Source organism: Anser brachyrhynchus (genome assembly GCF_964034855.1).
Source record: "Anser brachyrhynchus genome assembly, chromosome: Z".
Classification (NCBI taxonomy): domain Eukaryota; kingdom Metazoa; phylum Chordata; class Aves; order Anseriformes; family Anatidae; genus Anser; species Anser brachyrhynchus.
In genome coordinates, this window is record NC_137697.1 from 5,983,021 (window position 1) to 5,996,157 (window position 13,137).

General features: G+C 56.4%; 1 protein-coding gene across 3 annotated transcripts; it reads right to left on the reverse strand.

Moving 5' to 3' along the window:
• Nucleotides 1-470: 470 nt before the first annotated feature.
• Nucleotides 471-13,101, reverse strand: FANCG (FA complementation group G). 3 transcript variants are annotated; one of them, XM_080573742.1, is made up of 14 exons: nucleotides 9,433-13,101; nucleotides 9,260-9,347; nucleotides 8,015-8,146; nucleotides 7,190-7,383; nucleotides 6,122-6,275; nucleotides 5,033-5,163; nucleotides 4,418-4,564; nucleotides 3,481-3,641; nucleotides 3,169-3,235; nucleotides 2,370-2,710; nucleotides 2,170-2,225; nucleotides 1,490-1,627; nucleotides 979-1,111; nucleotides 471-752 (listed from the first exon to the last, which is right to left on the reverse strand). In XM_080573742.1, exons 1-14 carry the CDS (start codon nucleotides 9,517-9,519, stop codon nucleotides 635-637), a joined length of 1,947 nt encoding a protein of 648 aa, XP_080429868.1. In that variant the 5' UTR covers nucleotides 9,520-13,101; the 3' UTR covers nucleotides 471-634. The 3 variants fall into 3 exon arrangements, with proteins under 3 accessions (XP_080429868.1, XP_080429869.1, XP_080429870.1); XM_080573743.1 differs by lacking the exon at nucleotides 8,015-8,146; XM_080573744.1 differs by lacking the exons at nucleotides 5,033-5,163; nucleotides 6,122-6,275.
• Nucleotides 13,102-13,137: the final 36 nt, after the last annotated feature.

The following is a 13,137-nucleotide window of genomic DNA, read 5'->3' on the forward strand; positions in this document are numbered from 1 at the left end:
AGCAGAGCAACCACAGGGCCTGTCCGCCACCAGACTCCCCGCTCTGAGCACAGAGGAGTGGGACCCCACTGAATTTAACCTCTTCCAGGAGCGCAGTTTCACCCTGCGGCCTATTTGGGTCAAGGCCAAATTCTTGCCTCATGAGCACCGACCTAGTTAGCGAGGTGATACAGTCAGGGCCTCGTCGTGTTGGACACCGAAGAGTTGTTCTCAACCCTTTCTTTAGGCTTGTGGAAGACAAGGCTCACCCAACGCTGGGACAGCACGGGTAGGGAACCTTCCCGAGCCCAAAATGTCCCTGGAGCGGGGAGTGATGGTGACGAGCTGATGCCAGCTTCAAAGGAACAAGGGTATCTCCACCCCGATCTCCCGGGGCATAGCCCACGGCAGCAGCAAGCCCATGATCTTCATTGCAAATGTTCACTCTGAATTGCCGGAGGAAAGAGGGCACAGGAAAAAAAAAAAAGACATAAATTGAATAGATCTGAGGCTTTTATTAGAAAAGGGAATCTGTTCTGTTTCTGTCTTTTGGGAAATCCAGCTTCACCCAAGAGCAGTTTTGAGTCCTGAAAGAGTCCCAATGTCATCCTGGTGCAGGGAGGCTCCAGGGCATGTGATGAGGACACTGGCTGGGTTAGCTAAAGGGATCCTGGCTCATGGTCCTGAGGTAATCCTGGATGCTTCTAGCAAGAGATTCCCTCTGCGGGAAGGCTGCCTGCTTCACACATGAAACCAGGTACAAGGGGAAGGGCCTGAAAAAGAAGGGTGTTGCAGCAACAAGGTCTGTGGTATTCCCCTGTTCCTACTAGGAAATTCACCCCTCCTGAGGAAGACAAGGGGGGAGCTCCCCTGACACATTCAAGCTGCAGCTGAAGGCCAGCAGGCGCTGAGATAAACCACCCCTAGTTTAAAGCACAGGCTGCACTGCTGGAGCTCTCATCTGCAGCTGTTTGACATCCCAAATGCCCCACAACGCACCTTCCCTGCCCTTCCTGCTGCCCGTCTTCCCCCGTGGGCCTCTCCAAGTGCTTCTGCCAGTGAGCAGCAGCCTCCTGCTTTCGGTTCAGCTTCCACAGGGCTTGCACCAGATAAGAGGCAGCAGCTGGGTCACCTGCAAGACACGTCAGAGGAGGAGAGGTGGTGTAATGGGGGAGGACTTTCCCAGATGCATCACAGGCTCTAATCAGCCCCTGGGCTGGCAGCCAGGACAGAAGCCAAGGCAGATGATGTCAGCCCTGCAGTACAGCCTGCCACTCCTCTGCTTGGGCTGGGGTTCTCTCTGCAAGCAGGTCTGCAGCCCCAGTGCGAGGCTCCGGGAGGGAACCTCGGTCAGGGCTGGGAGCAGCAGACGTGGCAGACGCCGCTGAAGCTCACATCCCTACGGTTTTTCAGCACCGCTGGAGCACTGAGCAGAAGGGGCTGGTCCGGGTGCCCATGGGTCACCCCTGCAAGCAGCACATGCCATGCCTCCCCAAAAAAAGCCTCTCACCTGGCGAGACCTGCAAGCCGTACTGGAAATCCAGCAAGGCCTCCTTGTGCTTCCCCAGCTCCAGGAACTGCGTACCTCGCCCAATGAGGGAAAGCAACCTGATCTTCTGGAGAACCTCCACTTCTGCCAGAAGATTCCCTGTCACGGAAAGAAGAATGCACACACCTGCAGACAGCACCCTCCAGACACTGCCCCCACGTCCCAGGGTAGTGGTAAAACAGGCCACGTGTCTACTTGGGCCTGTTTGTCTGCCAGCTCCAAGAATATCCCATGGCATAGCTCAGCTTCAGGCTGCCAGGCTGGGAGAGGCAAGGAGGCAGCAGAAGGAATGAGCAAAAAACACTGAGAGCTCAGTACATTACATGCCTACAGCTCAACAGCAACCTCGGCAGGCAGCAGCCTGGCCTTTGGCTGCTTATTCGCAAAAACTGGTGCAAATCTATCCCCTTGAATCCCATATCGAGAAGCTTTCCAGGTGACAAACAATGTCACCTAACAGGGAAGGAGGCAGAGCTGAGGGCAAACCCTACCCCAACCCAGCCAGCCCGTCCCTTCAGAGGCCCAGCGTGGCGCGGAGCTCACCACACCGGGCCAAGTGCCTCCTGCCAGAGGTGGCAGTGGGACCGCAGCCCCGCTCCTTTACCCACCACTGCCAAGCACACAGCTGCGGACAGCCTCACCTCTCGGTTCGGCACCAGGCCCACAAAGGGGGAACCGCAAGAGCTCGCTGAGGCACCTGCAGGTGGGAGGACAGATGAACTTCAGTGCCATGCCCGGGCTGGGAATTCAGCTGCAAGCTGTCACATCAGCCCCCACACCGATCCGCGCTCTGCCCACGCCAGCCATTGCTGCCTGCTGGGTTCCAGGGGGACTTCATCACCTGCTGAACTGCGTTATGGCCTCCTTGTTCTCGCCCAGCTTGACCCACGCCCAACCCTGGTGCAGGTAGGCAGCTGCTCTCCATGTGAGGCAGTGCAGACTCTCCCTCTTCTGGGACAGGAGTCCCCCGGCCAGCCCCATGCCTGGTGAGGGGCTCTCTGGCTGCTCCAGCCCCTCCTCAACTAGTAACAACGCCCGTGGGATCAGGTCAGTTGTCCTGCTGATGACCTCCTCGCACAACGTTATGGCATCCCGGTGCCTCCCGTCCTGCTCCAAGGCGGATGCTGCTTCCAGGAACGCCTCAGGGATCCTGGGCAGAGCTGAGCCACCATCCAGGGGAACCTGGGGAGAAAAGATGGCAGCGCTCAGACAGAGCTGCAGAGCATCCTACTGAGCAGAAAGACCCTGCGCTTACTGGGAACCCGGAGCTGCTGCCCAGCAAAGCTCAGACCCACTCCCACAGATATTGGAGCCTGTGGGGGAGGCAGAAGCTGTGAAGCAGCAACATCCAAGAAGGCAAATCCCTGCTCCTAAGGGGAAGGCCATCCAAAACCAGGCCAACAGCTGCTCCCCACGGTTTAAAGGGAAGCTGTTTCTCCAGACAGCAGTGGCAAGTGGTCACTGGTGTGAATCCAAAGGCAGACATGCCACAGGTGCACACCCCCTGCTCATCTCCTTCACATCTCAAACTAGACACTGAAGCCTGGAGTCTAAGTACGAAGTCCAGGCCCAGGCCTTAGGATGGGGATCTGAACCTCATCTACCAAGTTCCCAAGGGAACTCTTCACCAAGATACCTGCCTGTTGCTGCAGCCCCTCCTGAAGCACGGCCAGAAAATCCAGGTAATGTTCCACCGCATCAGCCACCCTGCAACAGGGACAGGACACGTGGTGGAAGGAGCAGGGTGAGCCCAAGAAGTGCCAACAGCCAGGCTGAACCTGAATCACCAGCCTGCAGGCGCTCCCCGCACTGTACTCGCTCTGGTTACAAGCCCCACGACTTCAGCAGGCCTATAACAGCAGCACTGAACTGGGCCATTTCCAGAAGCACGGAGAAAGACCGCAGATCCCAAACAAGCAGCGTGTTGCAAGCAGTCCAGAGGCAGCTGTTACCTCCCCTCCTGAAGACACCGCTGTGCCAGCAGGTACTTCACTTCAGAGGGCTGGCGACGGCGAAGGAGAGAAGTGAGGATTGGCGTGTGGACGAGCAGCTCTGTTCGGATTAGAAAATATGGACTAAAGGAAGCAGCTGACGGAGGGTTTTTTTCCAAAGCCTGTGAAACAGGAACAGAAAATATGGTTAGCACAACCCCGCTCAAGTCCTAAGCAGCTGCAATCACTTGTTTTTGGCATCTGCAGATGCACCCAGACAAGCAGAAGGGCCCCATAAGCACAACCACACTGCTCTTACTCACTACAGCACAGCCATTTCCAGTAAAAAGGAAGAGCAAATCAGAATCACAAAGACACAGCATCAGGAGATGTGCAAGACCACCCAGAGGATGCTGCGCCTCAGATTTTGGGCTAAAGGTACTCTGAGCTGCCTGGAACAGCACCTCCCATCACAGCCACAGACCTGGTTAGACCAGATCTTGGGCCATCAGTAATGAGAGCTCGCTCTCTGCAGCTGTGTTTGTCTGTTACGCATTTCAAACGTCTGAAGAGCCAACTCAGTGTTTCCTGCTGTGACCTGCTCCTCCCAGACAGACCAAGGCTGCTAGGGCTAATGAACACTCCCTCACAGTCACAATCTGCCTTGTGAAGGCCTCTTTACTAGCTCCTTTATTAAAAGACTGATGCTCTCTGACACTAGAGCACAGCCTCTTCTCCCAGGCCGCTGAGAACATGAACTGGGACCCAGAGGTCTTGCTACATCCAACAGCCAGGTGCCAAGCAGGGATTCCTGACCAACTGGGCTCCTTCGGGCCCACTGCTGAAAAAACAGCAGAGCAAACCAGCCCCCTAGAAGGCAGAAACCCACTTGAAGCTCTGTGCAGGCTCTGCTGGGTGATAAACTAGCCTGCAGCAGCAGAACGGGAAGCAGACAAACCTCGTAGAGCAGACCCAGGGCCTGCAGCTCCGCATCTGTCTCCCCCAGCTCCTGGTACACTGCTGCCACGTGGGACAGGGCAGGAAGGCACTGGAAATCCACCTGGAGGGCCCGCTTCAGGTGCTGAAGGGCTGTCTGAGGCTTGCCCTAGGTAGATGGGAAGAGATGCGAGTTTCAGGGACATCTTGCTGACACCTTCACCATTCCGCTCTGCTACTCCAGCGATCCCCCTAAGCGAGGGCAGCAGGCTCGTACAGGATATCCCAGCGACTCCCAGCCCCTCTGCACTGCCAGGCTGCCACGCAGAACTCACCCCACTGCTACAAAGCAGCACAGTCGTATCACTAGGCTGCAGCACTTTAGCCTCCCTCCCTCCCTGGAAGTGATTTTTGAGCTTCTCTCTTTACATCGATCCTTTATGCTCAGACAAAAACCCTGCCTGGGTTTCGCAGCTGCCCAAGGAGAATGGGGCCACGAGGGTAACTTCTGCTCCACACCTCGTCTTCTTGCAGCAGCCTAGAACCACACCGAGGCAGTGCAGACAGCCTGAGCCTCCCCGCGCAGCTCTCTGCTGTTTCCCCTCTCCTGCCAGCAGGGCACAGGTTTGGCCATTACCATTTGCTGAGCGCAGCAGCCGAGGCAGGTGTAGATCTGGGCCAGGACCCTCTTGGAGCAGAATCCTCCTGCAGCCTTCTGGAGAAGGGAGAGGGCAGCAGGGAGGTTCCCGGCCTCCAGCTCCTGTAGCCCTAGGACAGACCGACACCTCAGCTCTGCAGCTCCCCTTCCCACCCAGCCTTGCCCCTGAACAAGCACGTGTAGATCCCCCTCACCTTTTCCCCTTTCTGTGGGGATCCCACAGCCCCCCACAAAGGGACCAGGCCCATGGCTCAGGCCACACTGCACCCCAATGTGCCCTTTCCCTCCTGCTGCAACAGGGATCTTTTGTGTGACAGAAAAACAACACGCTCTGTGGAAGCATCCAGTAGAAATAATAGCAGTTTCCAAGCCCAGATACCAAGATGCCTGCCTATGACACCTTCAGATCTGTCACCTCCCTGCTGGAAGCACTACCACCTCCCTAGAGACTTTTGAGAGCTCTGTGGGCAGCACCTCCTGCTCTCCCTACGTGCACGAAGGCCCTGTGTCAGACCAAACACAGCAAGGCAGCGCTGGCGGCCCTGCAGCTGTTGGCAGGACAGCGAGTGAGCAAAAAGCTCCGCCAGGACAGAACACAGCAGTCAGATGAGATCAATCACTTGCTGCAATACCGGGCTACAGGGCTGCACAACAGCTTTGCGTGGCTCCCACAGCACTGTAATCCAGCAGGAACAATGTGTTTGCAAACAGGCAGGCACCAGGAGACAGACAAAAAAGGACAATCCTCAGAAGCCTTCTGCCAGGCTTCCGCTTTCTACAAGATCACTGCAGGGCCCGGATACCAACATAAAGCCACAGACGTGCAGAGAACACCCAGTGACAGCACAGAGACTTAGCTGGGAAAAAAAAGCAGAGCAGCTCTTTGGACACCAAATGGCAAAACTGAGACCCGAAGGCTCAGCCCAGGCCCTTTTCCTACAGAAGAGCCCTGAAACGCCCAAGGGCTGGTTAGCTTGGGAAAACCAACGGGGACAACAGCAGGGAGAAGGGGCCCTAGGACAAGAGACCAGGGGAAGGAGTGGCAGGGACGGGAATGTCCCCACAAACCTTGCAGGAAAGCTGCTGCAGTGCACAGGGTCTCCTTCAAGTTCTCAGCACTCTGTACAAGGGACGTGGAGGCCCCCTTGGCCGGCACTCTCCATGCCTTGAGGAGAGCGAGGAGCTCGTTCTCCCCTCTGCTGCAGGGAGCTCTGCCTGAGTCCTGTGAGCACACAGAGAGAGAGAGCAGGGAACGCTGAGGGGGGGTGGGAGATAACGATCCCAGGGCACAGGGGAACAGAACTCCCACCAAACCCTTCACAGCGCTCTCTGTGCTGGGGAGCAAGGCCCTACCACCTCCTCAGTGTGACTCCTGACCCCAGTCAGCACCACACCACCTCAGAGCGAGGTGCAGCTTGAGGGACGTCCAGCAAGGCAGATCTGGGTGCTGCCTGAGGGCATTTGAAAAGACAGGGACCCCTCACATAACCTGGCCCCGCCCCAATCAGCAGAAAAGGTTCCTCTCTGTCCCACCACCCACAGTTTGCTCCCTGCAGAGGCTGCACGTCCACCTGCAGCCCCTTTCCAGCCTGCCCCAGCCACCCAGCTCGGCACCCCAAGGCCTAGGGCCGCAGCACGTGGGAGCTATTCCAGGACCCACGAACGCAGTGGGGCTGTGTGGATGCCCGGCAGAGGATTACTCACGCTGACTGGGAAGCACTCAGATCTCCAAACACTATGGAAACATTTTGCAGAGTGGGATTTATGACAAACACAATATTTATATCAGCTCCGCGTTCTTTAGCAAACTGACGGGTATTTATTTGGGTCTGCACAGATATAGGTAGGGCACACGCTGTGATTAGGTGGAAACTCACAATGACAGCAAGAAGGCTAAATACGAGCGCTTCTCATCCACCAGGCTAAACGGGGCTGCTGGCAGCAGGAAACAAGTCGGGCACCATCCCTCTGAGGCACAGGGAGCTGGCTCATGCTCACCCACAGGCACAAAGCACCAGCAGGATAACGGGGGGCAGCCAGCTTAAGGATCCCCCGAGGCTAAGAGAAGATGACTAATGCACACTGCAGAGCTGCAGGGGTGATACGCTGGAACAGCACCCACACACGCACGGTTACCTCAGCGCTGCTCAGGAGCTGGAAGAGGCCGGTGACGCTCCGCAGGCGGCTGGTGGCCAGCCACCACGCTGCCTGCAGGGCCGCCAGTCGGTGCAAGGGGGCCCGCAGTTCCTCATCGGTTACCTCCTGCAGCACCTTCTGCCACAGCTCCTCTGTGCTGAGGTCCTGCCCGGAGCTTCCACAAGCCTCCAGAACTGGAAGAGAGAGAAGCCGAATATCAAAAGCAAGCCAAACACAGAAAAACAACAAGAAACAAAACAGCCATAAGGCAACAGGTCAGTGCCCTGTAGCAGACGTTGTCCCAAGAGGGAGAGAAAGGATGAAGCAAGCAAAGACTCCTCGCAATAAGAGATGGGAGGGGGTTACAGGTTTGCCCAGGCTACAGAAGCAGCGCAGGAACCAAGCTCTCGGACAGTGGAGTTAATGACTGCACACACAGGAGACATCTGTGTTTTGTTAAGTCCTCCTGAGGACATTTGCCCAGGAGCAAGTATGTGCCAACACTGCAGATCCCTCTCCCACTTGCAGCCTTTTTCAGCAAGTTTTCTTTGAACCCAGCAGAGCATAATTAACAAAGCCACTTATTTTCTACTGACACTACAACTTTGCTAGAGACTTGGCACCTTATGCCTTGAAAACTCTCATTTCCCTTAAAGCTTTCTGCCCTTCCGCAGCAGGCTGACGGCCACGCAGCTGTGCATCACCCATGGCGACAAGCAGCCCTATCTCCTCCACTCCTGGCAGACACAGCCTTCCTCGCTCACAGTTCCCCCTCCTCTGGCCAGTTGCGGGACATCACCAAAGCACAGAGATTGTTCTCCTTACCCCTGAGGAGTCCCTGGCGTATTCCTTCCGCTTCTCCTTCGACAACACGGTCGGATGTCCCCATAACAAAGAGCAGGGAGTTGTACACGACGGTGAGCTCCAAAGGCAAGGCTGGGAGGGCAGCTGGCAGCCCTGTAATCAAAGCCAGTCCGACAAGAAATTGAGTTGCTTGGATGTGGCTTGAAGAAACCCTACAGCCATCCATGCTGATGTATTATCATCCTGCTCTGTGACAACAGAAGTTTCCTGTCAAGATTTTTTTGTTGATGTTATTGTCATGAGATTTTACAGCTTGGGGACTGCACTACCTGTACTGACAGCAGATGTCATCCCCCTCTCCAGGTACCGATACTGATACAGCCATCCACTTCTCTGCTAGCCAAGTGTTGCAGTCCTCCAGGCCAGAGACCCTCTGGCACTTCCAAGAGAACACCAGCAGCCTACCCTCTTCCAACACAGATCTATCCCCTTGCAAAGGTTTCCTGTGCTGTGCCTTCCCAGGCGTCACCACAGGACATCCCAGCCCCTGCGATGCTCTGTAACTGTTCCTTAGAGCATCTCTCTCTCCGCTCAGGATTCCTCCCTGGCCCAATCACAGCTCCTCAGCGCAACTTGGGGCCAAGCAGCCCAGTCCTGCAGCTTCACAGAGAAAGGCTTGCTCACCTTTTCCAGGCACCCCAAAGCTCAGCTGCGTCACCCAGGGCATCGAGGCCCTGGAGCATGTCTAGAGGAGGGCTATGAAGCTGGTGAAGTCTGGAGCACAAGTCCTATGAGTGACTGAGGGCACTGGGGGTGATTAGTCTGGAGAAGAGGAGGCTCAGGGCAGAGCTTATAGCTCTCTACAGCAACCTGAAAGGAAGATGTGGGGAGCTGGGGTTGGCCTCTTCTCACAACTAAATAGCGATAGGACCAGAGGGAATGGCCCCGAGTAGCGCCAGGGGAGGTTCTGGTTGAAAATGAGGAGCCATTTCTTCTCAGAAAGAGCAGTCAGGCACTGGGACGGGTTGCCCTGGGAGGTGGTGGCGTCACCATCCCTGGGGGTGTTCAAGGAGAGGTTGGACGTGGTGCTTAGGGACAGGGCTTAGCGGGTGACATTGGTGGTAGGGGGATGGCTGGACCAGATGATCTTGGAGGCCTTTTCCAACCTTAATGACTGTGCTTTTGCAGCCCTAAGGACCGGCGCTTCCACCCCACACAATTCGTGCCCGCAGCCAACAAGAAGCCGGGGGCCGGGCCTCCACTCACCCCTCATCCGCAGCAGCAGCTCCCCGAAGGCTCCTCGCTGCTGCCTCGCCGCCGCCTCAGCACCTCGGGGCCCGGCGCACCGCGCTGCCTGCAAGGGACGCACTCACCCGCTGCCCTCGCGCCGCAGCCGGCCCGGGAACAGCCCCGGGGGAGCGGGGAGGGAGGCTCCGCACCCGCCATCGCCCTGCCAGGGCCTTGCTCTCGGCCGCCCAGGCGCGGAGGCAGCCGGGCTCCGGGGCCGCCCCCCGCCGCCGCTTCATGGCCGCCGCCGCCGCCTCACGGCCTCCACATCATGGCGTCCTCCTTCTCGCCCTCCTCTGATTGGCCACCGCCCTCCCGCCCAGCCGTCCCATTGGTCGGCGGGGCAGGCGGGAAGCCGCCGTTGCCACGGCAACGAATGGCAGTTCGCGGAGAAGGGGGGATGGTGGCTGGGAAGGTCCAAAACTCGCAGCTGGCGAGCTTCGCCTTCCTGGCTCTATGCGCTGTGGTGCCTTCTGTGGCGCAAAAGCCCCGGGCGCTGAGGGACAGAGACGGGGATGAGGTGGGGAAAGGGGCACGGGAACTGACTGCAGGGAAGGGAGACGTCCCAAGCCACGATGTCCCCAAAGCACAGCCCCCATGCTGCAAGCATGAGGGCATGGGGAGCCCCCCCACAGCCGCTTTCCCCACCGTGGTGGAGGGCTTCAGCCGCTGGTTTTCCACTCAGCACAAGCTGGACACAAAAATTCTCCCCGCTGCCTGTTGGGTCTGGCCCACCAAAGAGTGATGAGGAAGTATGGTGGCAGAGCTCCCCTCCTGCACAGACAGACAGGGAGCCACTGCCAAGCAGGGCACACCGCAGAGCAAAATGAGTGGCTTCGAGGGGCGTAGGGTGGAAACTTCTCCCATAAGGATGGCACACTTTGCCAAGGGACACGCAGACCAGAAATAAAACATGGAATAACTGCTCCCAGGGCTGCCCCACATAGCTTTGTACACTTCCACCCCAAAAAACAGAGCTCAGGAGCATCCAGCCAGCATTGGTTTGCCTCCAAGTTGTGCCACCAAGAGGAGACCACGTGCCGTGATGGAGTCCTGGCCTGCTCTAATGCTGCCCTCTTCTCCACCTACCCCAAGGACATCCATCCCCACAGGACATCCCACACAGAGTGCTCCGAATTGGGGAGGTGGTGGCCAGGAGGAAGGGAAGGGGCAGGACTGCGCAGCTCCCATCAGTGTGTTTCAGCTCCAGGGGAGAACCAGCCAGCTCTGGTGAAAACCTGAAGGGGAGGACACAGGGCAGAGCCTTCTCCCCCAGCCCACCAGGTTTCCCTGGCTTGGACCTTGGCAGGTACCTTTGACCGTACACTTTTTGGGGTTTTAAATAAGCAAGCACAGCCATGTCTGTTCCACCACCAGCAGCATGTTGTCATTCCGAGGTCATCAAGCCTTGGACAAACGTTAACTCTGTCATCCTGAACGTACTCAGAAGAACAGCAGCCAAACAATCAGCTTGAGGGCCATTGGGGAAGGCCTGTAAAGACTAAACATGTCAGTGAAAGAAAGAGGATCTCCAGCCCTTGGAAAACTTTTCTTGACTCTAAATTCTTTGGTGTAGTATCCAGTCTCCCTTGGCAGAACAGCCAGCACGAGTGGCCAGTCCTCTGCCCTCAGCATCACCACAGTGACAACAATGTACTTGCAGTTTCACTACCACAAGTAGCAAACCCAGCCGAAGTGAGCCAAAGTGCATCCTTAGACCTCTTTGAGAGGACACGAGGAATGAGGTTATGGTATTTCTGGAGAGGAGACTGTGGCATGAATAGGCAGAATGATTTGTCTGAAGCGCCCCGACGGAGCTTCAGCTTTTGTCACAGGCTCAAATCTGTTAAAACGGGAAGCGGCTAAAAAAGCCCTAATTTTGTCTTTAAAAGTCAGAACTTATATTCCGCAGTGTGGACTCAACACCGTCTGGTAGGTCTCTGGTGAGACACATGTGCGTGTTTTTAGGGAGCTGCAGCTCAGTTCCCTCTGCCATGCCGCGGCCTCCCTGGGCTGTGAGCCTCCAGCCCCGGCAGGACCGCACAGAGGCCACATCTTTGGGAGATGGGGGACTGAGGAGAGGACACTTAGCGCTCTGACCATGAACAACAGGCACAGAAAGGCTTGGCGGCATGACGGCAGCTGTTGAAAGAGGACCTAGTCCCAAAGGCTGGAGAGAACAAATGCCAGGGGCTTGGGTGGCAGCAGCATGGGTGTCACAGGCCAGTGTTACAGCCTTAGTGACCATAAGGACTTCTGCCAGCACACAGACATTTGGGCAGCAAGCTCCTGACCAGTTTATGAGGTTATGAGAAGACCTATGGGGGCCCCAGCCTTGGGGGTTAGCAACACCTTAACCTCACATTAAATGAAAATTCACTGGGCAGCTGCTACCTCCATCCCTTCCCTTCTCTCCACACAAATGCACACTCAACCCTCAGCATGACCCCTGTGGTACCTGAGAACCCTTTGGCCACTAAGGAGTCACAGCACACAGCTAAAAAACTATTTCAAGGATGAAACTGCTTAAGCCCATCTAATTGTGGGTTGCCCCCTTCCTATCCCCACAGTTCCCAGCTGCATGCTGCTGCTCCTGTACTTGTACCAGCACCACTGTGCATGCAACCAGGTTGCAGTGAGCCAGCCAGGGCAGTTGTGCCAGCTACAACACAGCCCCTGGTTTTGTCAGGTGAAATTAAGCAGGACAGGCCCACAGGGCAGGGGAGATGCAAGGCTGAGGTGGAAGAGCACAGGCAGGTGAGGAGGTGGCCAGGCTACAGAAGCCAAAATCAGAGCAGTATAAGCCTCTCTGGAATTGCACCCTAACACATGAGCAAGCATCAACCACCCTGCTCAGGCAAAATATAACTAAACCTGTCCTCAAGGGATATTTTCTACAGCTGCTGGGCACTTGGGGCTGTTAGCAAGAACTCAAATGATCAGTGAAGCGGCAAGACACTTTCCCCAAGACTCTCCAGGGCAGAGGAGAAGAGCCCGGGAGTTACACAGGCAGTCTGCAGCGAGGAACTCAAGCAGGGGCAGTTACAATGCATGAGTTAAAAACCCAACGGGGACCATAACAAAAATCAAAGCTTGAAACCCAGGCAAGCAGTCCCCAGCTCTTTCCAGAGGAGAAAGAGACGACAGGTTTCATAGCACCAAGTAACGCCACACAGTGGTTCAGGGCAGTAAGAAATCCCAGCTCAGATCAGCAGTGCAGGGGGAATTTAGCTGGAATGCAGCCAGGCACCATGGTCACTATCTCCCACCCCTGCCCACACAGAAATACATCTCCTGATTGCAAGCAGTCAAGAGCAGGTAGGAGATAGCTCGCTCACAGCACAAAGCCCCATGCAGAAAAGCAAGGTTAAGAGGAAGATAAGCACCAAGTATTGGATCACAGGCGCCATCCTCTGCAGTGCGTGGGATCCCATCAAGGTGACATAAACATCCCCCAGCATGTATGCACACACCAGCGGGTTAGGCCACCTTGCAGAGGAGTTGTCACACGCTCAGGGCTTTCAAGCAGCTGTTCCCAGCACGCACCAAGGCTGCTCCTGCAGTTAGGACAGCTTCTCCAGATTCCCCCTTACTCCTGACAAGGCCCAATATACAGGTGAGTCAAATGCTCTGTCTCTACATCCGGATGCAACTCAACCATTCCCAATAAACTGCTGGCATCCTGTGGCATGTGCTCAGGAGGAGATGGGGAGCCCTGGCTGCTACAGCCCAGTCTGTGTGGACACTGCCAGGCCAAGATCACCAGTGGAGCCTCAGTCGTGGACACAGTTCTCCCTGCTACCACCTTCCCAACAAGCTAAGCCTGCTGCTGGCTGTACAAGACAGCCAAGCCTGCT

Bases quoted from the DNA above. Each gene is read 5' to 3' on its own strand.
- FANCG (XM_080573742.1), bottom strand. From the start codon at position 9,519: ATGAAGCGGCGGCGGGGGGCGGCCCCGGAGCCCGGCTGCCTCCGCGCC. The intron at 6,276-7,189 runs GTAACCGTGCGT...GTGTGCTCACAG, and splicing joins AGCTCCTGAGCAGCGCTGAG to GACTCAGGCAGAGCTCCCTG. The intron at 3,236-3,480 runs GTAACAGCTGCC...TCCCTGTTGCAG, and splicing joins CGGTGTCTTCAGGAGGGGAG to GGTGGCTGATGCGGTGGAAC.